The sequence below is a fragment of the Barbus barbus genome (genome assembly GCF_936440315.1).
Source record: "Barbus barbus genome assembly, chromosome: 13".
NCBI classification, from domain to species: Eukaryota; Metazoa; Chordata; class Actinopteri; order Cypriniformes; family Cyprinidae; genus Barbus; species Barbus barbus.
The window spans coordinates 12,454,461-12,480,672 of NC_136741.1; the positions used below are offsets into that span (position 1 = coordinate 12,454,461).

Below are 26,212 nucleotides of genomic sequence, written 5' to 3' on the forward strand. Positions count from 1 at the left end.
TTCACTTTTAATGCATAAATGTAATATTTAGTGCACGATTGCATTTATGTTCAAGATTCACTATTGATTTGAGGGCAAGCTAATCAAGTCGGTGAATTCACTAAATAAAATGGAACCAAATTAGATCCTGATGCTGTCACATCCTGTTATACATCCACTAGTTTAGAATCACAACTTTAATTAATTACAAAAGCATAGATTCATATGTGATGTGCGGGATTCAAACAGAGAGTATTAATATCAGGCAAACAATCTGACATAGTCATTGGATTTTTATAATGGTGTATGTAAAGAATTTTTTTTTCTTTGAAATAATTAATATTGGTTGAACAATATTGTGTTAGATTTTATGACATTTGTTGATGCATAACTACACTGAAGCAAAATTGAATCAGATTAAATCTAGATTAAAGGCCCATCTCTTTAACCTGGCGTACACATAACACACTGATACGCTTTTAATATTCAAATCTGTTAAAGGATTGTTAGACTACATTAACTAGGTCAACCGGAACTGGGAACACTTCCCATAACACACGATGTACTTGTTACATCGTAAGAAGATTGACATCTATGCTAATAGTCTGTTTCTCTCTTATTCCGAGGTCACCGTAGCCACCCGATCTGGTCCGTATCCAGCCCAGATGGTCACTGCAGTCACCAGATCAAGTTCATATCCAGTTCATCAGATGGTGGATCAGCACCCAGAGATGACCTCTAACAGCCCTAAATGTCAGCGGAGATCAGGACACCTCGATGAGCCCCAGAGACAGATCCCCAGTGAGGACCCCGCCACTTAGACAGCCATCGGGAAAGACCACTGGAACCAGTTGAGCCCTTACAATCTGACTTTTCTGCAGCTGGAATTGAACTGCTGGTTCGTTTGGCCAGAGGAGAACTGCCCCCCCGACTGAGCCTGGTTTCTCCCAAGGTTTTTTCTCCATTCTGTCACCGATGGAGTTTTGGTTCCTTGCCGCTCTGGCTTGCTTAGTTGGGGACACTTCATTTCCAGTGATCTCGTCGACCTGATTGCAAAGACACTATTTAAACTGAACTGAGCTGGATGATGACATCACTGAATTCAATAATGAAATGCCTTTAACTGAAAATTTAGTGTTTAATCTTGTAATTTTACATTATTGACACACTATTTTCCTATTTTGCAGCTGTTTTGACAGCTGCAAAAAAAGCGCTATATATTATAAAGCGCTATATAAATAAAGGTGACTTGACTTGACTTGATTTGTTTGATTTTATAAAATTTTTTTTTATAAACCACTTGGTTAATTTCCTAAATGTCAAAATATGGCCTCACTTAGTGTCCTCAGTGCTCAGTGTTATCAGTGTAAATGGTTCTGTATCAAGAGTCATTAACTTTTGAGCAATGGTTTTAAGATTATCTGACCCAAACTTGGCTAAAATAATAAAAACATTTAAGCAAGTTTATCACAAGCTTCAGGGTTTATACACACTATAACAGAACCACTGTCTTGATTCACAATGAAAGTACAGAAAATGTCACAGATTTTTATCACTCTATATTTACATATCAAATCTACAAAATGTATGTTAAAATATGCTTGGCAAGTTAAAATAACTCATTATTTCCAGTGCCATAGCCCTTTACACACAATCTCAGGTTACCTACATCCCAGCATTATATTTTGATACAGTGAAGTCAGCACAATGTAAAACAAGTATACTGGCACTTCAAAATTAGCGTAAAGCAGATCCAGTTGTTCTCAGAGTACTAGTATAAACTGGGACTGAAGTACTGAATTCAAACATTGTCAGAAGTTGTCTTTATTTAGACTTTCCTCTTTTCCTCATAGTTTGAGAATCAGAGGCAACACACATACACACACACACACATACACTACAGGCAGAAGATACTCAAGAGTACATACAAAGCTGTACCAGGATCAGTTTTGCTGTAAAGAATGACTGTGCACAGAACCGAGAGGAGCTAACCAGTTACCAGAGGCACAGACATTCAGCAACCTGTCCAAAACTACAGCACCAATAGAAATAAACTTCATAACATAGACCACTTACAGTATTTGAGGTACAGTAGATGTCACACAATCACAATTCATTCAAAAACTACTGCAATACATATTTTATAATAAACAGCAGAACAGATCAGTTTAGTTATTTGTAGCATGTATAGTAGTAAATTACTTGTTTTTTGTTATTATTCAGTTGATCAATGATTTGAAATTGAGTTCTGATGACTCTTCGGTCATGCTGTCCATTCCACTAACACATGATTCAAATATATACAAATAAATATGATTCAATTAATCTAATCAAGTGTGTAATATGTTGTACTTCAAATCACATTTCTTGATAGCAACAACAACAACAACAAAAATAAACAGTGTTGGTCTGTCAGAGGAGCTTCAATGACTAAAGGAATACCAGTGTCTCAGTGTGGTGCTCTACTGATTAGTAAATTGATAGAACGAATATTCAAATGATGCAATGTAGCTGAGAAAAAAATTATTAGTTTTACTTCCTTTGGCATAAATGAGGTAACAATTAAAATTAATTAGCTTTCAGTATTATTTTAGTACATCATGAAGGCTGTGCTTAAAGCCACAGGTTACAGACTTTCAAACACATAACCTAAAAATGAAAGTCCAAACTCCAATCAAAAAGATTATAAGTTATCATTAATTATCAAGTCAGCCCAATTACTAATATTTTTATATATGTAAACTTGGACCACAAAACCAGTCATAAGGGTCAATCTTTTTGAAATTGAGATTTATACATAATCTGAAAGCTGAATAAATAAGCTTTCTATTGATAAGGTTTGTTAGGATAGGACAATATTTGTCTGAGATACAACTATTTGAAAATCTGGAATCTGAGGGTGCAAAAAAAAAAAAAATCAAAATATTGAGAAAATCACCTTTAAAGTTGTCCAAATGAAGTCTTTAGCAATGCATATTACCAATCAAAATTATGTTTTGGTATATTTACGGAAGGAAATTTACCAAATTTCTTTATGGAACATGATCTTTACTTAATATCCTAATGATTTTTGGCAAAAAAAGAAAAAATTATAATTTTGACCCATACAATGTATTGTTGGCTATTGCTACAAATATACCCCAGCGTCTTAAGACTGGTTTTGTGGTCCAGGGTCACATATAAGGGACAAATCTCCTGTTGTATGGGAACATTATTATATAATCCTTTATTTATTAGATTAATATTAACTGATATTTTAAAAAGCGGGGAATTGTGTTGCAGACCGCCACTGAGAATGGTAAGGGACCTTTTAACATTCAAACATTTATCAGAAAATAACACATTGTTTGAAAGATAGAAAGAAGTTAATCTAGCTGTTTCCTTGCTACTTCGGTTACTCTTAAATATCTTTTAAAGGTCCTTCACACACAATGAGCTGTAACAGTGCTCTCTACCTCATGTACTTATATTTAGATGTTTATAAAAATATAGAACACTTACTAAAATGTCCTCATAAAATACTGATATTTCTCTTTGCTCATGCAACTTCAGATGCTGTGCTTTAAAGGACTATATTCATTCCTTCAACTACTGAAAACGATTTTACCTGGCACCTTGAAAAGCTGACAAACCAGCAGCAGCTATTAAACCCAAGTTTTATTTTGAAATGAATACTTGTGCCATCGCTGATAGCCCTCGATGGCTGGCACAAAGTATGTAGCTGTAAAAAGCATCAACCTTTGGGCTTCTCCTGCAAATTTACATTCAATATTGCTCAAAAATCGGAATCTACTGTTTTAGCTGCTTTGATGACTTGGCATGGTTTAGGCACTAACACAAACTGCAAAATTGCAGGAGGACTGCAGTAAGGTACTTAGCATTTGTTTCTCATTTATGACCTCTACAACTGTTAAATTATGTTGCCTGTCATTTCGTACACACACAAACACACACTCTGGGCTTTATGGTGGTGGGGGTAACTTGACATCCAATAGACTGTAAGCAAATATGTTCCAGAAGATTCCACAGAGGATAAAGAGTGTGTAGACACTGAAGAAGATCCAGAACAAGGACTGTTCCTGCAAACGCTGTTCATAGTTCTGAAGAACCACAACGCCAAGGGTGAGGCCCACTGCCACACCCCCCAGATGGGCCACAAAGCTGGGATTAGGGCATGGTGGGAAGGCTTGGGGATAGAATCGAAGCCAGACGGCACGACCAAACTCCACACTCACTGTAGATACAGAAAGCAATGTGAGGGTTTAGATATATTACACATTTCATTTAAAAAGACAGCAAATCTTAAATGCAGAAAACTTAAGTGCACTAAGTCAATTTTTAAGTTTTGCTTTTGTTTATATTTTTGTTTCTTGGACTTATACTGACAATGGATGCAAAAGTTATCCGTGCCATTGTTGGTCTATTCACAGGTATTTAGTAACTATAATTATTTAAACTGTATGCCAAAAAAAGTGAGTAGCATTCAACATGTCCTCTTATCTTGTGAACCACCTTATGATATGCACAATAAAATTGTGGGGAAAAAATTACTTAATGCAGTTTCATTGATTAGAACAATTCTGTACATATCCTCCTAGTTCTGGAAGAACTGGACTATTATCATGAGTATGTTCTGTTTTGGTTTTGTTCTAGTGTTCATGTGGTTCCCATATTCCAATGGCTTCTGTTTGAACTTCACACCTATTCCCTGTTCCACTGTTTGTTCCCTCTCTGTATTTAAGCCTTCAGTTCTTTCTGTTCATTGATCAGTGTTGTCTGTGATTTTGTGTAGCTTGTAGTGTTGATTCTCCTGGCTAAGTGAAGTGTCTATAATTTATTCCGTGTTGTGCATGTGAACTACAACACCTGACAACTATATTAAAATTCAGTGTTTCTTGTTGAATTTAAAAGGGGTCATCTGACGTTGCTAAAAAGGACATTATTTTGTGTATTTGGTGTAATGCAATGTGTTTATGCGGTTTAAGGTAAAAAAAATTAAACATTATTTTCCACACACTGTACATTATTGTTGGTCCTCTATGCCCCGCCTTTCTGAAACACGTCGGTTTTTACAAAGCTCATCATTCTGAGAAGCGAGGTGTTCTCTGATTGGCCAGCTATCCAGTGCATTGTGATTGGCCAAATACCTCAAGCGTGTGACATGATGCCGTGTCCCGGCGTGATGAGACTAAAACAATAAAACCCACTATAAATGAGTCTTTTTATGCATCGCGCCGTGTAAACATTACCATGTCTGCATTTGTCATCGGAGAAACGACAAACAACAAACGCTACTCTACACAGCTCAAAACTCGTGTTTGAATCGTCAGTGGCAAATTCTTTAAATAAGAAAACACACTTACAGGCTGTGAGTCAGAAGCACCAGAATGCCCTTGCAAAAAAGTTGGAATTGCCCCACTTTATAGAAACAGCCTTTGTACATAGCTGGCAGGCTACTCCCAGGTTCAGGAAATAGTCCTCCGTAAAATGCGCTGCACACACTCTAATATTTGGGTTGAACTGTTCTGGAACAGTGTTGTAAATACAACTTAACCACTGATTTCTAGTTGTGTCCTTTTTTGGAAGCCCAAACAAAGTAGTTTCGCTTTCACAACGAAACACACAACGTCTCCATGACATGGTGCCGGTGGCAACAACAATACTACAGCAAGAATAATAGTTCCGCCTTCTTTCTTTGCGTATACATTTGGGCGGTGTTTTGCAAATCTTCCCACACAGTGACGTAGACATGTGGGGGTGGGTTTGAATTATGCATTTTAGGAGGGCTTGGTCAAGTCTTAACTTTTATAAAGAATATCTCTTTGGTGTTGAGACTTTAGTCTTTGCAACTTCAGGGATCTTATCTATGCACAAACAGCTTGTAACACTCCAAATTTGAAATCGTATCATATGACCCCTTTAAAGTTAAAGGTGCCATAGAATGCACTGATACAATATTTTAAATTTAAAACAGCAGGAAGGAAACACAGGGAAATATATATTTCAGTACATTCTCACGCAGTTATATCGGTGGGTAGTTATACTGTAAATAAAATGCGGGCATCAGGGAACCGCTATTAATATACGGTGCATTGAAACTGCTTTGGAATGCACGATCGCTTTTTAGTTTGACTTTCACTTTCGAGAGTCGTACGTACTCTGTTTACACTATGGAGCGGCAGTACTTCTTGCACACATTTTACAAGATCAGATGCTTGTCAGTGGTGCTCAGATTCTGTAAATCATTCGCCATTAACCTCAGTCATCTCTCCTTACTCTGTTTATGTGGTAAGTGAAATCTTATGTTCTGTAATGTAACAGGCTACTGCTAGCAAAAAGCTAACAATGTCCCTTTAGTGGCTTGCGTTATTTTATTAGAACGCGTTATTTGCTTTCCGTGCCTTTCTGAATACAGACACCAACCCATCCCTGCACAGCCTGGAACATAACATTTATTTCCATGATCTGTCATTTTCACTGTTGTCCTCACTTGTTTCTTCACAATACCTGCAGAACTTCTGATGATTCGGCTGTGCAGGTTCGGCTGGCAGCTGGCATAGAACATGGGCAGGTATATGCAAATGTTGGGGACGTAAATATTAGTGATTAGTGTTATGTTCTGATTCGTCTATTTTTCAGTGGTCTTTTGCATTCACAAGATTTACATAAGAAGGAGGAAACAATAGTGTTTAAGGCTCACGGTATGCCATTTCCATGAACTGAACTGTTATTATTCAACTATGCCAAGGTAAACGCAGTTTTCCATTCTATGGCGCCTTTAAGCACTGCAAAATAAAATAGATTCTAAAAAATATAATTAATTATATAAAAAATAATTATAACTGCAATATAAAATTTTTTATATTTTTGACATTTACAAGATCATATCTATTATTTTTTAAAGGGTAAGAAAATGCACAAATAAATATCCAATAAATAAAAAAAAAAATCTGATAACCAATATGGTATAGATATATTGTCAATCCCCTAGAATATCATGGTCATTCAATATTTCGAGCACAGACTTACAGTCTTATAAACTAAAGACTATTTTAACATGAATAACATAAAAAAAACAGTTTACATACTGCACACCAGAGCCATTGCCATGCGAAAGAGCTTGAACTGACACTTCATCCCTGACCAGTTCTGTAAAGCGAGGGAGAGAAACATCAAATTAGAAGAAATGACAAGAAAATTGGTAGTTAAGAGAGAAAACACTTCAGTATTCGTTCTTATAATCTTCTGGTGTTGTTCCAGGGAATTGGTTTTGGTACATAATTTTATTAAGGTTGCTTCAGACTAAGATGCATATTTGTTCAATTGGTTTTCAGTGATGCTGTGACTCTCACAGCTGGCAAAGGGAGCAGCATTAGCACCTGTGATTCATCAGCTAATTCAAGGTTAGTCTTGCATTTCTGCATGTATTATAAATAATAACTAAATCAGATTTGACCTAATGAGAGTTCAGTTTTTGTTGTAGACAGTCTATATGTAATCTGAGTCCATACCATACCAGAGCTGACACTAAAAGTTCTATCTGAAATGCTGAGCAAGTACAGGAGGTTTCATGACCTGACTCAACAGAATAGGGACAGTCCCGGTGTTAATATTTAATGACTCTGACCAGGTCATTATGCAGTACAAAACACCTCCATTCACTTAGAGAGAAGGTCAAAGCTTTGGGAAACAGCACATAGGTCTTTGATTGGTCAATGACAGAGAAGGAGGAGCTACAAAGTAGACAGTTATTGTATTGTATTATTATATATCATCAGTTCTGACCGTGTTATTTAGATACTACTGAAGAAAACAGAAACAAGAAGATTATGCTTATTATGCTTAATAAGCTGAAAACGCACATGGTCATGTGAACGTAACCCATTTTCTTTTATCGGAGTAAGGTCATAAACAGCGTAAGCATAAACCGGTAGTTTTTGCCTCTTACCCCGATTTCGCGTGGTATGTAAACACAATAAAACGTTTTTTGTCGGCTCATTAAAGGGATAGTTCACCCAAAAATGAAAATTTGATCTGTTTTCCCCGAGGGTATCGAAGATGAAGGTGACTTTATTTCTTAAGTAGAACACAAATTAAGATTTTTAACTCAAACCGTTGCAGTCTGTCAGTCATATAATATCAGTCAATGGTACTCACGGCTCTGAGAGAAAAAAGACATACACAGGCAAAACCAAATTAAACCCTGAGGCTCGTGGCGATACATTGAGGTCTAAAGACACAAAACGATCGGTCTGTGCAAGAAACTGAACAGTATTTATATAGTTTTTTACCTCTGATCCGCTGCACTGTCCAACTATCATGAGCGCGTTCACACAACAGCCGGCGCATTATGCGTCGTCTTCTTCTTCTTGATTTACGGCGGATCGCAGACTTATAAGTGCATTACCGACACCTACCTCTCAAATGGACCATTGACACTATCTACAATCTCAATTAGGAGTGTCAATGGTCCATTTGAGAGATAGGTGGCGGTAATGCACTTATAAGTCTGCGATCTGCCATAAAGCAAGAGGAAGAAGAAGATGTGTCACGTGCCGTCTGTTGTGTACGCGCTCAGGAGCGTTGGACCGTGTGGTGGATCAGAGGCAAAAAACCATATAAATACTGTTCAGTTTCTTGCACAGACTGATCGTTTTGTGTCTTTAGACCTCAATGTATCGTCACGAGCTGCAGGGTTTAATTTGGTTTTGTCTGTGTATGTTTTTTTTCTTTCAAAGCCGTGAGTACCATTGACTGACATTATATGACTGACAGACTGCAACGGTTTGAGTTAAAAATCTTTGTTTGTGTTCTACTGAAGAAACAAAGTAACCTACATCTTGGATGCCCTTGGGGTAAGCAGATGAACATCAAATTAGAATTTTTGGGTGAACTATCCCTTTAAAGTGTGCATGTGTGATACGTGACAGGAATGCAACGTTTAAGTGCATCTAGACAAAGCAAATATTTTGCAGTAAAGAAAGAAGGAAATATAGGCCTATAACAAAAGCAGATTCTATCATGACTCAGAAAAAGCTAAAAATGTGTTTCAGTCAAAATAATATGTGACCATGGACCACAAAACCAGTCATAAGGGTCAATTTGATGAAATAGAGATTTATACATAATCTGAAAGCTGAATAAATAAGCTTTGATGTATGGTTTGTTAGGATAGGACAATATTTGGCCGAGATACAACTACTTGAAAATCTGGAATCTGAGGGTGCAAAAATATAAGAATATTGAGAAAATCACCTTAAAAGTTGTCCAAATAAAGTTCTTAGCAATGCATATTACTAATAAAAAATTAAATTTTGATATACAGTAGGACATTTACAAAATATCTTCATGGAACATGATCTTTACTTAATATCCTAATGATTTTTGGCATAAAAGAAAAATCGATAATTTTGACCCATACAATGTATTGTTGGTTATAGCTACAAATATACCTGTGCGACTTAAGACTGTTTTTGTAGTCCAGGGTCACATATATGAGCTGTAAGTTTCCCTAAGACATGTTGAAAGCTTTATTTAACATCACAACTGACAATGTATGGAATACCCGGAGTCAGACACACAAATAATTGTATTTTGAAGTCACTACAGGGAAGTAACCTGATTTGTTAATTAAGTTATGTAAACGCAGCTACTTGCAATGTCAGGTTACTGATGTGCATGTAAATGGGGAAAACTATTATTTTAAATAGTGGATATTTGTGAGTTATCAGTTTACTGGTGTGCAAGTAAAACATACTCAATATCATATGCATGACTAAAAGGCGAACCTTACAATCTTTCAGCTATTTGACTGTATCTATAAATATATAACTGTATCTGAAAATAAAGGTGGAAAAAGAGGCAGATGAATCATGCGCTTACACGACAGAGAGGGTTAACTGTTCGAGTTTTAGTAATTCTTTGTGACAAGAGACATCAGGCTGAACTTCACACTCATCATTTATCCTGACAAAGTTAGGATAAATGATTTAGTCTGAGTCAAGGGCATCCTGATATTTTTCAAAAGAGATTTTAAACAGGAGCTGAATTACGATTTAATTAAGTAAGTCTATATACTACACATACAGTTCCACTTATAGATTTGATGTTTCTAAGCATTATCACAAAATTGATGCTGAACAATATTCATTTTCTAGAACAAAACATTTTCACAACTGCTCAAACTGCCATAACAAGAATATATACTTATTTCTTTATTACCATGACAACATTGGCGAGGTGGGCGGAGACCAGAGCGTAGACTCCGCCTGATGAACCGACCACAGGTGCTGTCATGTCCGTCACTGACACTGCCAATGAACCTGCAAATGGAAAGAGTATCAGTGAACAATGACTTAAAAGCTATCGTAAGTTCATGAGACATTCTGCCTAAGATCTCCTTTTGTGTTTCCCAGAAGAAAGAAAATAATGGGGTTGGAATGGGTACAAAAATGACAAAATTTATATAAAATTGTAACTATTCCTTAATGTGAGTGTTTTAATGAAATCAGAACAAACTGAAACTTGATTTACTGTATAAAGGCATCCTTGTAAATATTTTATTCATAGCACATGACTCTTGAGACTATGATAGCTTCGTGCTGATTCTCATGACATATCTGCAAGATTATGAAAATCCAGTTGAAGAATTCATTTAAAAATATGTACAGTATTTTCAAATATAACCAACTTAAAATTTACATAGAATATATATTTAAAAATATGTATTTATTATAATTTTTTATTTATTATGTACAATTATTAATTTAAAAATGCAGGTTGCACAATATTTATTCTGTGGGATAATGCAAGGTAAAACGCACACATACGCGCAAAAACAAGTAAGTTCTGTATCTGGAGAAAATTAGGCACCCATTCTGATCATGATATTTGGATACTACTAAAGAAAACAGCAATATCAAGTGAACAAGTGTAAAAAGTGTAACGTCTGCATGTGGAGATGAAAACAAACACGCATCCTCTAATTACTATATCAAGTTTCTCTAGGCAGACAATGGCAGTGCCTTGTAAAGATGTAATTATGTACATCCACATTCACACAGTGAATACACACATTGTGATCAGACCTACACACCACTGTTGATGAATGTGAAATACTAGTAGAGGGATGTGACTTAGTGACACCTCATGGGGTTATTTCATCTTTAACTGGACTGTTCATGTTTCTGTAGCTGCAATGCATAAGTCTCTACAACTTTTACACGTTCTAATAGGATATCCATGTGCTAAGAAAGGAATTTAAATGTGCAGAAGAACCATCAGATATTAAAAGTTTATTTCACTAAAAACGAAAATGGTCATCATTTACACACCCTCATGCAAGTAACTCAATTATGTAACCAAATATTTATGATTGGGGAGAAACAAATGTAATGAATGTAGTGTAATAATGTAGGAATTTAAATGATGGCCATAAATCTGAATATTCATGGGACATGCTCCCCAAATGGTTTATAAAGGTTTTTACTTAATACAAACACTTTTGTTGTGGAATTATATTTTATTTTAGGCTTCAAATCTGTTTATATTTTGTATTTTTTTTTTTTTTATGAAATGTGAGAATAAAGACATCAATATGAGATATTGCGTTCTTTACACTCAGTTAGCTTGGTTCAGTCTTTTCTGTTTGTATAAGCGGGAGGTTTTAATATTCATCTTTTCATTTATCAAGCTTTTTCTCTCAAATTCCACTCAGTTTAGAACAAAAGATTAGACCAGGTAAGTCCTCTGGCTATGTCATTCACAAAGGTTTTTGACAAAGTATTGCAGTATATAAAATTTATGAACTTGCATAACCAAACCAGTTTATATATGCTGTAAGTCTTTAGCATTTCACATTCTAACTTGCTCCTTTTCCAAAATATTCCAAAAATGTATGACTAATTTCCCAGTTCTGGGCTGCAGTAAAGTGAGGGCTGGGGTTAAACTCCCCCCTCATGACATCTGCTACTGATTCTCCATGAGTACGTACACACACACACACACACACACACACACACACACACACACACACACACACACACACACACACACACACACACACACACACACACACACACACAGACAGAGATATTAGCTGCTAATGTCATCAGGGAGAATGAAATGACATTTCCACCTCACATAAAACCCCACAGCTGATGGAAAATGCAGGCGAACTTCCCCCCTCCTTTCTTCTCTCCTTTGCTCTGCATCATTCTCACTTTCACTCCTCATGCCTCTTCATATCTGTTTTTCTTGTATCCTCCAGTTTGTTTGTTTTTTTTGCTGTTTTTACCTCTCTGTTCCTCTCAGCAGGAGTCACAGACTGTTGTGTGAGGTTTTCTAATGTTGGAAAAGCTCAGTGTTTGTAGCGTTTAATCAGCTTTCCATTTGTTAATCTTCACAAGTCAGAAAGCACATGGCTGGACATGGAAACAATTATATAATCATCGTGTTATACCAACATATTTGCTTCCATCCAGTTGACTCATTTGAATAATTTCCAGGATTTTGACTTCATTTGTTTCACAAGTAAATGACATACAATTATAGTGGTTGGAGTACCACATCAAATCAAAATTGACATTTTACCAATGACAATGTATAAAATTCATATAATTGATGACTATTGGATACATTTTGAACATTTTATACATTTTGTAATGATTTGTATGGTTAAATGTGTGGGAAAAGTTTGCACGTGTCACTTAATCTAATGCCCAATGATTAGATGAATTAACGGCAATTTGTAGAAATAAGGGAAAATTAATAGAACAACAATAAAGATAAATGTAACCTCAAACTAGTCCGGTTAAATCATAAGTGTCATCATGATCAAAAGAGCTGTCTGAACCCTTGAATGAAAGCCGTTGAGTATTGAGTCTGGAAAGGGATGATGGGTATTTCTCAAAGGGAAGGCTGCATCCTAGTAAGGATGTGTCCTTACATTTATGCATTTAGCAGACGCTTTTATCCAAAGCGACTTACATTGCATTCAAGTTACAGTTTTACATTTTATCAGCTCTTGCTTTCCCTGGGAATCGAACCCATGATCTTGGCGTTGCTAGCGCCATGCTCTACTATTTGAGCTACAGGAAAGCGTTCTGTAGTCCTTCTGATGCTTCGAGACTAGAGTCCTTCTAAGCATCAAACGCTAGAATGAGATGGTCTAGTAAGTGTGCATGGTCATATATGTTTCCGCCTGCCTGGTTACAGAATGAAAATACTATTCAAATTATAATTAGAAGAACACTTTACTTATATTAACTTGCTGTATTAAAGGGTTACTCCACTCCAAAATGAAAAACAATTTAAGATATTTTGGACACAAGCAGCGTACGCTGTTCTGGATATGCTGTTTTTGTTCTAATCAAAACCTAAACAAACGTATCCGTGCAGTGCGGCTGACACAGAACAGCGAACAAAGCTTTTACAGGTTTGGAATGACACGGGGGTGAGTGATTAATGACAAAATTTTCATTTTGGGTTGGACAATTTTCATGCACAGTTTAGCATTATGTGATTCATTTACAACACGAAAGAAGACATATTGCATTCATCTCAAAACACATTCTTACATAACATAATGAAAGTCTTGATTTATTTTTAGCAAATCAATTTTTCATGAATTGGATGGAATCTATGCAAAGGATTGTCGATGATTGAAGGACGTGAAGGATGCACCAGATGCATCCTTCAAAACAAGCTGAATAAAGGACATGCAGACTGTCTTCTAAGGATCCTTCAAATTGAGATGCCCTTTGACAAAGCTTGATGACATAGCAGCCTAGATATGCAGCCCAAAATGGATGTGCTCTTCCATTTGAGAAGCACCCTTATAGTCATTTCTAACTTCTTTAAATCCTCTATTCCAATCTATCTGAAATAACCTACAAAAGGAGAAGGTTTCAGACCACTGGTAATCTGTCCAGGCTGGACCACTTCACCAAACTCACCTCAAAAGCAGAGCACAAGATGCTTCAGAAAGTCAAAAAGAACCCTAGGATGATATCAAGGGATCAACAGGCAGCAGTATCCATTAGGCAGTCGGAGCCTACCTGAAGCCAAAACCTACGTTTGTTTAGGTTTTGTTACCTGAAGGTTGTGGGTTCGAGTCTAAGGTCCATCAGGGATTGTAGGTGGGGGAGTGAATAATCAACACTCTCTCCACCCTCAATACCACGACTGAGGTGAGACCCTTGAGCAAGGCACCGAACCCCCAACTGCTCCCTGGGCACCGCAGCATTGGCTGCCCACTGCTCCGGGTGTATGTTCACTACTGTATGTACACTTGGATGGGTTAAATGCAGAGCACAAATTGCAGAGCACCACACACCACTTCCCTTTCCTTTTTTTTTCCCAGTATATAATGTGAATGTTGCCAGTACTGCCAACCATAATGACCCTGCCAACCAATAAAACTGTTTATTTTGCCAACGTGTTTCGGCACACAGGCCTTCATCATGGCTGAAAGTATAGGGTAACACTTTAGTATAGGGACCAATTCTCACTATTAACTAGTTGTTTATTAGCATTTCTATAATTAACATATTACAATTACATATTAATGACTTTCAAATAATTATCCCCAAACACAAAGATGAACTGTGGTAATCACAGCTTTCAGTCTTTGGTTAAAATTAAAAATGTATATTCACCGAACATGTTTTGGAGGTGTAAATGCATTCAAGGTCCAAAAACACTTTAAATTTCTATTAATATACAATGCAGCATTAGCTCTTTCTCTGAAATGGTTTGTAAGGATCCCATCTCTCTAAACCAGTCATTTCCAAGCACCTATTCTGCTCTGACTCGACCAATCTGTTGTGACTGGTCTACTGCTAACAGTGGATGTCAGAAACTAAACTTCCATTACCATATCTGAATGCCAGCTCAGTAGGCTTCCTCAGCAGTTGTATACACATTGATATAAACAGTATCAAAACCTTGCTCTACACTGTATCACTACTCAAAGTAGTAAGAATAACAGACAGACAGTAATAGTGGGCCCACAGTATTTCAAGACAATAATATTTAATAATAGTTAGCAGAAGGCGACAGCAGTGCACTGGGTGTACACATATAAAGCAAACAACATGTTTTGAAAACCCGGTAGAAAATATGTACATAAATGATTAATCATATGGTTGTGACCCAGAAGTGCAAGATAGTACAAAAAAAGTGGGTATTGCTTTATCTTTAGTGAATAAGCATTTTGTAAATCCCATGTTGAACTCAGCAAGATTTGAGAAGCTGTCGTCAGTAAAATGACAGGGACACAACAAAAGGTTGGAGTTATACTGCTGTGGTGTCACTGTAAAAATGTATTGTAACCACTGACTATTCACATCCTTATCCTTTGGGAGCACATGCTAAGTGTTTTTTACTTTCGCAGTGCTATGAAATATGACGACAACACGAACCAAACTCTTCCAGGCCACAGCTACAGTTTTTGAGGACAGGTCAAAGTACACATTGTTCATAGGCAGCCAAAGAAGACTATAGGTAGGAATTATGCAAATTTGTAACCTATGTAACCTATCCTGTTTATGCAGAATGTAAAGTGTGGAATTACTGATGACATGTTTCAGACAGTTCAGTATTGGTGATTTATTCTGGGAGGCAATAACTCCAATTGTTATGTACTTTGCTCTTTGAAATTTTGCAGACCTTTTACATTCACAAACAGCTATATTACACACAACATGAAAGGTAATATCCGAAAAAAGCGGGCAATTGAAGGATATTGCACTAAAAAATACTTTCTCATCTCAAAATCATTCTCAAAGCTAAAATATATGCTGAGTTTGACTCACCTGCCAGTACGCCACACACATACACCAGGCCGATTCTCAAAGCGCCGTGGACCATCTCTAATGGCACACCCACCAAAAGTTGCATGGCCATATTTAGACCCAGGTGTTCAATTCTGAAACATATAATTCAGCATTAGCACAATTACAGATGTGCCTGAGAAAGGGATTGATATTTTTTCCCCAGATTAGATTAGATCAGAGTGTCTGTATATTTAGTTATTTTCAGAAGTAGCTAGAATTTACAATTTGGTGCACTCCCATAAAAACCTCCTTCTGTTTACCATATTTGATGTGTTGTATGTATCTATGTATGTGCACTCGTTAATGTTTATACATGAATAAAAGCCTCAATTAAATCTGTTTATCATATAAATAATCATATCTTTTCAGAAGAGTTGGATTAAATCACTCTATTCATTTGGATTACTTTTACAATATCTTCAAGTTCTTTTTGAAGGTTGCGTGGACTTCATTTTTCATTGAAGATTCTCTAATTGAGCACAGATCAAAAGTGCAAAAAATAATATGATTACCACCACCTGCCCTTATCAACCTCCAGATGTCAGTGGTGAACTCAAGAATATATGGTCAGTCAATAGCAGAGAACAGTTTTAAATTTTGTTTCTTTACAAGCTCTTCTTTCAATAAACTCATCTGTCAGAGATGAGGCCTGTAGTGGTTGTGCTCTGACACATGAGTGACCTGATTCTGGCATGAATCATTTCCCAATTCCACCCCATTCCAACTTTGTTTAGTCCAGCTTTTTTTCTAAAGCCCTGTTCACTTCACCAACTGCTCTAATTATTTGACTTTCAGTACTGCACATGCAAACTGTTACACTTGAAGTCCTTCACATCTAAGCATAGTGACATATCTGGGTGACAGAGAAACACTTAACTAATGTTGCTCATGTCACATACTTGGCTCTCCCCAACATTGCCAAACAGATCCGATAGAAGCCCAGTGGGGCAAAATTTGGGCCCAGATAAATAAAATAATAAGAAGCAGGACAAGGTCAGAATAATTATCCTTGTAGAACAAGGAACTGAAATCCAAAGCTTCAGATAACTGGGGCATATAACTTAAATCATGGTGTAGGATGATCATACAGAGCTAAAAGAAAGAATCACTGACAAACAGCTTATTCAGGTTGCTGATAAAGACATCAGCCTGACAGACAAAAGAAACAAAGAAATGAAACCGAAGAGCCTTTAATAAAATATCTGAACTGAATGTGAACATCTCTGAATATATTAGCCAATCTTCAGTACGAGCACTGTCCATCTTTCAAAACAAAAGACAGTTCATGTCCCCAGAAACAACATTTAAAAGTAACTGAATTACTTATCAGGACAATCTGCATGAATGAGCTTGAATTATGAATGGCTAGGGGTCTGATCTGAAACTGATCTCTGCTTCAACAAAACCCAGTTTCCAGAATAAAAGATAATTCAATCACTGCCATGAAAAGATTGAAATAAGAGGGACATTTTAATCTGATAAAGCAAGAACACATTTCACACATTTTTCATGAAAAAAGGGTGTCTACAGTACATACAATCACATACAAAAGATACTGTACGTACACACTGTACTGTACTTTAATAAAGACGTGTGACAAATAATTCTGCTGAGGCTTCGTTTAAATATTTTTGTTTGGTATTGACTTCTTGTTTATTGAACTGATCGTAATCAGGCTGTTGGTTTAATTATCACCACATGAGATCAGAGCAACAACACACTTGCTTTGCTCCTCCAGTAAACATTCGCCTCTCATAAAAAAGTTATAGATGTAAAAAAGGAAAAAAACATTTTAAAAAGTGTCAAGATGTGATCCAATGTATAGTTTAAATATTAAAACATATTTAAAAAAAAAAAGGAATAGCATTAGCATGTTAAAAATTGTCCCAGCAGTCTTTTGTGTGGTGAGATATATTAAAAGAATCTCAAAACTTTCAAGGACAGGATAATACCAAAAACAACACACGTACAGTAAGTAGCAGTTTTCATCTGGCATTGACCTTTAAAATGGCCTTTACCCATCAGATTACAAGCAGAATCATCTGAAGGGGATTTAGAAGGGCAAAATAAAAGGTTAGTGGACAATGCAAATTTCTGTTTGTCAATGCAAAACATTTCTGTTTCTGTTCCAAACAAAATGATGTTTGATACAACTTTGATACAACATCATCTGAGATCATGTGGTGTTTAATGCTGCAATGCTGTGACACCATCTCAGAATGAGTCATGTCCTACCCACTGCTGCTGATGAAACCAAGTTAGACAGTGACTTTTGAAAAGCCTGTGTCTGTGTGAAAGAGTCTGTGTGTTCTCCTATTGGGATTCTGTTGGTACAGCAGACAGAGCGGATCACTAGCTTGGGTTAATGGGGAGATTACTCTGTAGATGAGTGTAATATAAAACATTAAACCCCACAGATCACAGCATATCAGACATATTACAGGGGCTCAAGCCCTCTATCAACCTCTGACACAGGCCTTTCATCCTTCATGCCAGAAAAAAAGCTTTTAGAAATGTGGTTTAATAGCATTTTGTGTGCCTGAAAATGTTGCATTGAGGATGTAAGCATTTTAAAATGCCAGAAAAGAAACAGCTAATCAAAGCAGTATCTAAAAATGGCATGAATTAGCAGCAGTGAACCACATTTTGAGGCTGCAATACTCTTGGATGATTTGAGACACAAATACATCTTTAAATTACAACAGAGAAAAGGGTAATACATTTGTTAAGCACCATGAAAGCCTGATATGCACCTGAGAAAGTTTTTATTCCTGCTTATTTACAGCTCTCTGTATTTAGATTTGTCAATTGTAGCATTGCACTGTCAACTATTTCTGTGTAATGACAACTAAACTATAACACACCAGCAGTTTATCTCATTTAGAGATCTCTTTCTCTTTTCATACCAATTTTACAGTATCTCAAAAGCATTAACTAGAAAATGTAGTAAGTAGTTTGAGTTTAGTTTGAGCAAATTCTGCTTTTTTCTACATGCAACAACTACCATGCTCAGGACAGGTTTAACTGTGGGTAAGAGATCATAAGAGATCTCATGATTAATGTATGTTTGTCACGAGCAGCACACACAAGGGAAGCGAGGAGACGAGAGGTAAACTTCAAAATAACAGTCTTTAATCCAAAAAGAGTAACACAAGGCAGGCAGAGACACAAGAAACAGGACATCGGTGTTCATACCGGACACTTGAGACAGGAAAACACAGGGCTTAAATACTATCAACTAATCGAGGTAAATTAATAAAACACAGGTGGGAACTAACTAAATGGGAACTAAACGGAAACAGGAAAAACATACACGAGGTAAAACTAGGTCAAGGGGAGCACGAGACAGAAAACAACAAGACAGGACACAGGTCTGACTATGTTAGCTAGCTAGTACAAAAATAACTTTCGGTAACAATTTCTATGAAACCTATATTTATAATACATTATTCTTAAGGCATTATAATGAATGCATAATGCATTTTACAAAACCTTATAATATGTTATATCATCTTATAAATAATCATGACAACAATTATAATACATAATAATGCTTACGTATTTGTGGTTATAACTTTTAAGATTATGATTATTCATAACACAATGAACACCATATTAAATCTGCTTGTACATTTATAATGGACTATATATCTTGACATTATTTAAGATCTGTATAGTATCTTACTACAGTACATCTTGTAAGTGGTTAGGTGTGGAGTGTTACTTGAGTATTCCCTGTGAGGCTAATATTAATTTTGATGTGAGCTAGTTATAATGCAATGTTTTGGTCCAATGCAATGGTCCCCTTAGTCTATTGACTATAAGCAACTTTACAATTACATGTCAACTAACTCTCATTAGAGTATTAGTAGGCTTAGGTTAAGGTTAGGGTAGGTATAATATTGATGTACTTGCAAAGTTACTTATAGTCAGTTTGCCTGTTGGGGAACCATCAAAATAAAATGTTAGCATACTACTAATACTCCAATGACTGCTAGTTGACATGTAGTTGACAGAGTTACTTATCAACAGCTGTCTAAAGGGGACCATCAAATTAATCAAACTTATATTAAAATAAAAATAGTTCAAAGCAAATATGTCATATTACACATTCATCTGATATCTGATCTAATGGCTTTTTGAGAGAAAAACAATTATTATTATTATTATTATACTTATAAGTGGTCATTGTTGATTTCAGTAAAGTAGCATAAGAAAGGTGACAAGATATGAGACTACACATTATAACTATGAGAAAAATCCATTGTAACTTAAGTGGGTGCAACGTGTTCACTGTGTGTTATAAATCATCATACTCTTAAAAGCTATAAACACAAATAAGTAAATATTATAATTAAAACTTTTCTTATGAACATTCATAAGATGATATAACATAAGGTTTTTTAAAATGCATTATACACTCATTATAATGCCTTAAAAATTCCTTTATAATATATTAGAAAGTGTTACCTAACTTTCAATTAAATTCTCGTATAGAAATTAATATTTTTATATTGCTGCCAGGATGATTGTCATGGACTATTTTTCTCCAAAGGAAGTTTAAGCTAATCTTCATTTAATATTAGAATAATTTGAAATCAAAGAACTATTTTATGTTCATATATTCATATTAATAATGAGTTATCTCGTAATAATATAACTAGTGTGTAACTCACCCTGCGTGCATGAAGATGTAGCTAAGGTAGCGCCAGGCCTGAGCTCTGAGCTGCGGGTGGTATGGCAATGGGCCCTTCAGGAAGTATGGTGATGAGACTTGCAGAACCCAGCGGTTAAGTTGGAATCCGTAATACATAAAGACAACAACCTGTGAACAATGTGGAAAGTAAGAGCCTGTTACTAATGTGACACTTGTGCTGTCCTTCAAAACATAGTGGGCCGCCTACAGAGGAAGCATTTTAAGGGCACTCTTCACACAATGGCTGCTCTAAAAGTGTTTTCAATATTGTATGCTCACCAAGACTACATGTATTTGATCATAAATACAGCAACAACTGTAACACTGAGAAATATTACAATTTAAAAACAGTTTAAAACCTTTTTCTATTTTAATATAGATTAGATTAGATTAGATTAGATTCAACTTTATTGTCATTGCACATGTAAGGTACAGGGCAACGAAATGCAGTTAGCATCTAACCAGAAGTGCAATAAGCAGAGGTACAGGATATACAGTGCCTACAATATGTTACATATGTACAGAATATACAGATAAGGCAGTACTATGGACATAATTTACAAGTTTTTAAATACTATCAGTATGATATACAGATGGGTGATATGAACATACTATACAGATGGATTGTGCAGTAAATGTATGTACACTATGAGCAAAAACTATGAAAATAATTACAAATGGATATGAATAAGATATATAAACACTAGTGCAATGAACACTGAAAGTGCATAGAAATAAAAATTTACAGTACATAGTACTCAGTGTGTAGATTGGTTGTTTTTTTTGTTTTGTTTTTTTAATCGATTTAATGATGGGGAGGGGTGAAGAGTTTGTAGTGGTGTGTGAGGGGGGTATCATTGGGCAGAGTTTAGTAGGGAAACAGCTGTAGGGAAAAAGCTGTTCCTGAGTCTGCTTGTCCTTGTTCAGAGGCTCCTGAAGCGCCTCCCAGAGGGCAGTAAGTTAAACAGTCTATGGTCAGGGTGAGAGGAGTCCTTAAGAATGCCGCGAGCTCGACGTAAACAGCGTTTTCTCTGGACGTCCTCAATGGCAGGGAGTGGTGTCCCTGTGATGCGTTGGGCTGTTTTCACCACCCTCTGTAGTGCCTTGCGGTCAGCAGCTGAGCAGTTCCCATACCAGACTGTGATGCAGTTGGTCAGGATGCTTTCAATTGCACACCGGTAGAAGTTCCGCTGGATGATTGGAGACAGGTGGTTCTTCTTCAGTGTCCTAAGGAAGAAGAGGCGTTGGTGAGCCTTCTTGACTAGGCTGGATATGTTGGTGGTCCAGGTCAGGTCCTCCGAGATGTGGGTTCCCAGGAACTTGAAGCTGGAGACAAGTTCAACAACCATCCCGTTAATGTGGATGGGGTCATGCGTTCCACTTTTCTTCTTCCTGAAGTCCACAATAAGTTCCTTTGTCTTGCTGGTGTTGAGGAGCAGGCTATTGTCAGCACACCATGCAGCCAGGTGCTGTACCTCCTCCCTGTAGGCAGTCTCATCGTTGTCTCTGATGAGGCCAATCACTGTGGTGTCGTCAGCAAACTTGATGATGGAGTTGGATCCATGCACAGGCCTGCAGTCATGGGTGTAGAGGGAGTAGAGAAATGGGCTCAGCACACAGCCCTGTGGTACGCCGGTGTTGAGTGTGATGGTGGTGGAGCAGGTGAGGCCTGACCTAACATGCTGAGGTCTGTTGGTCCATAGGTCCAGAAAGTCCATAATCCAGCTGCAAAGGGAGGTGTTAACACCCAAGTCTCCAAGTTTAGTGGTCAGCTTGGAGGGAATGACGGTGTTGAATGCTGAGCTGAAATCAACAAACAATATCCGTGCATATGTGTTGTTGTTTTCCAGGTGTGTGAGTACCAAGTGCAGTACTGTGCCTACTGCATCCTCAGTGCTTCTATTGCTTCTATAGGCAAATTGGTGTGGGTCCAGTGTGGGTGGGAGGCAGTTCTTGAGGTGTGCCAGGACCAGTCGCTCAAAGCACTTCATAACAATGGGTGTGAGTGCTACGGGGCGGTAGTCATTCAGGCACGTTGGGGAGGAGTGTTTAGGCACTGGCACAATGGATGTGGACTTAAAGCATGTTGGCACCATTGCTTGCGTGAGTGACAGATTGAAAATGTCTGTGAAGACCCCTGCGAGCTGCTCTGCACATGTCCTGAGCACATGTCCAGGAATGCCGTCGGGGCCAGCAGCCTTGTATGCGTTGATCCGGCTCAATGCTGTGCAGACATCTGTGGAGGTGAGTTTGAGGGTCTGATGGTCTCCTGAGAGTGTGATCTTGGTGGCTGTCTCCTTGTTGTTGTTGTCAAAGCGAGCATAAAAGTCATTTAGCTCGTTAAGGAAGGAGACGTCTGTGACCGTTGGAGTGGAGTTGCATGGCTTGTAGTCACTGATGACCTGGATGCCCTGCCACATGCGCCGGGGGTCAGAGTTGGAAAAATGCTCCTCTACCTTTAGCTTGTAGCAGTGCTTGGCCTTCTTGATGCCCCTCTTCAGGTTAGCCCTGGATATGCTGTAGGCCTGAGCGTCATCTTATCTGAAAGCAGTGTTGCGGGCTTTCAGCAAGAGCCGCACTTCCTTGTTCATCCATGGCTTCTGATTAGGGTACGTTGTGATCTGTTTCTCTGTTGTGACACTGTCAATGGAGGTATTGATGTAGTCCAGTACAATATATACTATTAAATTGTAATTCTGTCACATGATTCCAATGTGCTGTTTTGTATATTATGTATTAAAGCAATTAGCACAGTGTGGATGGTAAGAAAAATGTTAATGTTCAATATTAATAAACATTTAATTCACTACTAATTTAATACAAATTAATTATTTTAATTAAATATTTATTATTTTATCCAAAGTATTTTATACTTATTAGAGCATTAGATTTGTAGCTTATCAAAATGTTCATGTCAAACCTTAGGAAAATTAATTGCTAGTCAAGCCACTCATGCAGGGGGTACAGTGACTTGGACTCAGTGGGTTCCACTGTCACCTCACACCAAGAAGATCCCCGGTTCAGGTCTTTTGAGATGAAAGGCCTTTTAATTTAGAGTTTGCATGTGTCTTTCTCTCTGGGTACTCCCACAATTTCCCCCAAAATCTGCAGCTTCAGCAGTTGTACATGTAGGCATTGAAGCAGCTTACTAGAATCTGTTAAGCTTTGATTCATATTATCTCCTACTGAAAAGTGGGGCCTGGTATAAAGACTTGCATCATTTGCATTTCTGCTGGAACTGGAGGAAGACTTTCAATTCAATGACTCTAAAATTCATTATTTGTTCATTAATTTTAAAGAAGAGTTCAAGCACAGGGATGACTAGTGTGCTCTCTAGTGACTTTAATCTATTTAGAACAGCAGTAATGGGCCCACTTAATACAGTAATACATGTTTTAAACTACCATGTACTAACATTTAAATCAATAATTTGAAACAGTCTTTAAGTTGTGCTTTTACATTGTTTTACATACTTACAGTAATTACAGTACCTACCCATACCCCTTAAACCACCTTTAAACCAAACCTGTCTCTAACCTTACCCTTATCCCACCTCAATAGCAAATGCTTTAATATCCAACAAGAACACAATAAGTACACTGCACCATTTTTTAACATAAGTAGCCTACATAGCTAAAGTCATGTAATATAAAGTGGAAACATATCTGCTGTTATGTTTTGAGGTAAAAAAAAATATCTTTTTTTGTTTTATAGAAGCAGTGGACAATATATATTTTTCTTTTAATAATCTTCAGTAGTAAAGTTTATTCTTACCTCTGCTATAGTGATTGCCAGCATAAGCCATGGTGGTGGACAGTAGGTGTAACTGTCAAAGTACCACTTGCGGTCCACCTCTTTTGGCAAAGTCTCATAGGCAACGTGACGCACAAGTCTCCGAGACAGACCCAAGCCCACTTCCTCTCTCAGTGCAGAATTCCTGAGCTGCCGACTCCCCTGCAGGATCGCTCGACGGAAACTGTTTGAGCGCTTGTTGCTCATCTGAAAAAACAAAACAAAAAAAAACATGACACAAATTTGTGTCATGTTTATCAGCACTTTTCTTGTAAATATGCAAATGATCATGTAACAGTAACAAAGTCAATCAAGTTTTTATATACAGACAGGCACAAACTTTTATATTTATCTGTGATCTCATTTACTGTAATCCTAAATAATATTTATGGATGTTTTTTCTCATTCAGAATCTCTGACACTAATTCTTACCGGCACTCACACACATTATCAACACATCTCTCCTCACAGGCGTCTTCCCCACAGCATTCAAGCAGGCTCGGGTAACCCCACTGATCAAAAAACCTACATTAAATGCTTCTCTTTTAGATAACTACAGACCTGTCTCTCTCCTTCCATTCATAGGGAAAACACTCGAACGAGCTGTCTTCAACCAGCTCTCGCGGTTTCTTTCACAGTACAACAAGCTGGATGCTAAACAGTCAGGTTTCAGGAGTGGCCATTCAACAGAGACTGCGCTACTCTCAGTCACTGAAGCCCTGCGAACTGCAAAGGCTGATTCCAAATCGTCAGTCCTCATTCTGCTGGATCTCTCTGCTGCTTTTGACACTGTCAATCATCAGATTCTCCTGTCTACACTCTCTTCACTGGGCATCACTGGAATTCCACTTCGCTGGTTTGAATCCTATCTCACCGGTAGATCCTTCAGGGTGACCTGGGGAGGGGAGGTATCCAAACCACATCATCTGATCACTGGAGTTCCTCAGGGATCGGTTCTTGGACCCCTCCTCTTCTCCACATACACTACATCGCTGGGTCCCATCATACATGCACATGGCTTCTCCTATCACTGCTATGCCGATGACACGCAGCTCTATCTCTCTTTTCAACCAGATGACCCAACGGTAGCTGCACGGATCTCAGGCTGCCTGGCGGACATCTCGGCATGGATGAAAGAACATCACCTACAGCTCAACCTGGCAAAGACGGAACTTCTGGTCTTCCCTGCCACTCCGACTCTACGGCATGACTTCACGATTCAGTTCGGCTCATCAATGATTACCCCATCAACTTCGGTCAGAAATCTTGGTGTAATCTTTGATGACCAGCTGACCTTCAAAGAGCACATTGCAAAGACTGCTCGTTCCTGCAGGTTTGCACTACACAACATCAGAAAGATCAGGCCCTTTCTGACAGAGCATGCTGCGCAACTTCTTGTCCAGGCCCTGGTTGTTTCTAGACTGGACTACTGCAATGCTCTTCTGGCTGGTCTGCCATCAAACGCAATCAAACCTCTACAAATGATTCAGAATGCAGCGGCACGACTGATCTTCAACGAGCCCAAAAGAGCGCATGTTACACCTCTCTTCATCTCTTTGCACTGGCTACCAGTGGCAGCTCGCATCCAGTTCAAGTCACTGATGCTTGCGTACAGATCTACCACAGGCTCTGCACCCTCCTACTTCCACTCACTATTACGAACCTACATCCCCTCCAGAAGTTTGAGATCTGCTAGTGAGCGACGCCTTGTGGTACCATCACAGAGAGGCTCAAAATCACTCTCCAGAACATTCTCGTTCACCATTCCTGGCTGGTGGAATAATCTTCCCACTCCTATTCGGAACGCCGGATCTCTGGCAACCTTCAAGCAACAACTGAAAACTCATCTCTTTCGGCAGTACTTGACTTCATCCTAAACTCAAAAAAAAAAAAAAAAAAAAAAATCTAT

General features: G+C 37.7%; 1 protein-coding gene across 4 annotated transcripts in view; it reads right to left on the reverse strand.

The window, feature by feature from the left end:
* Positions 1-1,777: 1,777 nt before the first annotated feature.
* LOC306878873 (rhomboid-related protein 3-like) overlaps positions 1,778-26,212 on the reverse strand; it is a 74,396-nt gene continuing 49,961 nt past the window's right edge. For 3 of the 4 annotated variants that reach the window (XM_079431450.1, XM_079431452.1, XM_079431451.1), the window contains 6 exons: positions 24,286-24,510; positions 20,492-20,640; positions 15,795-15,907; positions 10,201-10,301; positions 7,068-7,128; positions 1,790-4,213 (listed from right to left, as the gene is read on the reverse strand). In XM_079431450.1, coding sequence (XP_079287576.1) covers positions 3,942-4,213; positions 7,068-7,128; positions 10,201-10,301; positions 15,795-15,907; positions 20,492-20,640; positions 24,286-24,510 — 921 coding nt within the window. In that variant the 3' untranslated portion in view covers positions 1,790-3,941. Of the gene's footprint in view, positions 4,214-7,067; positions 7,129-10,200; positions 10,302-15,794; positions 15,908-20,491; positions 20,641-24,285; positions 24,511-26,212 lie in introns of all 4 variants that reach the window. The other variant, XM_079431449.1, reaches the window with a different exon arrangement.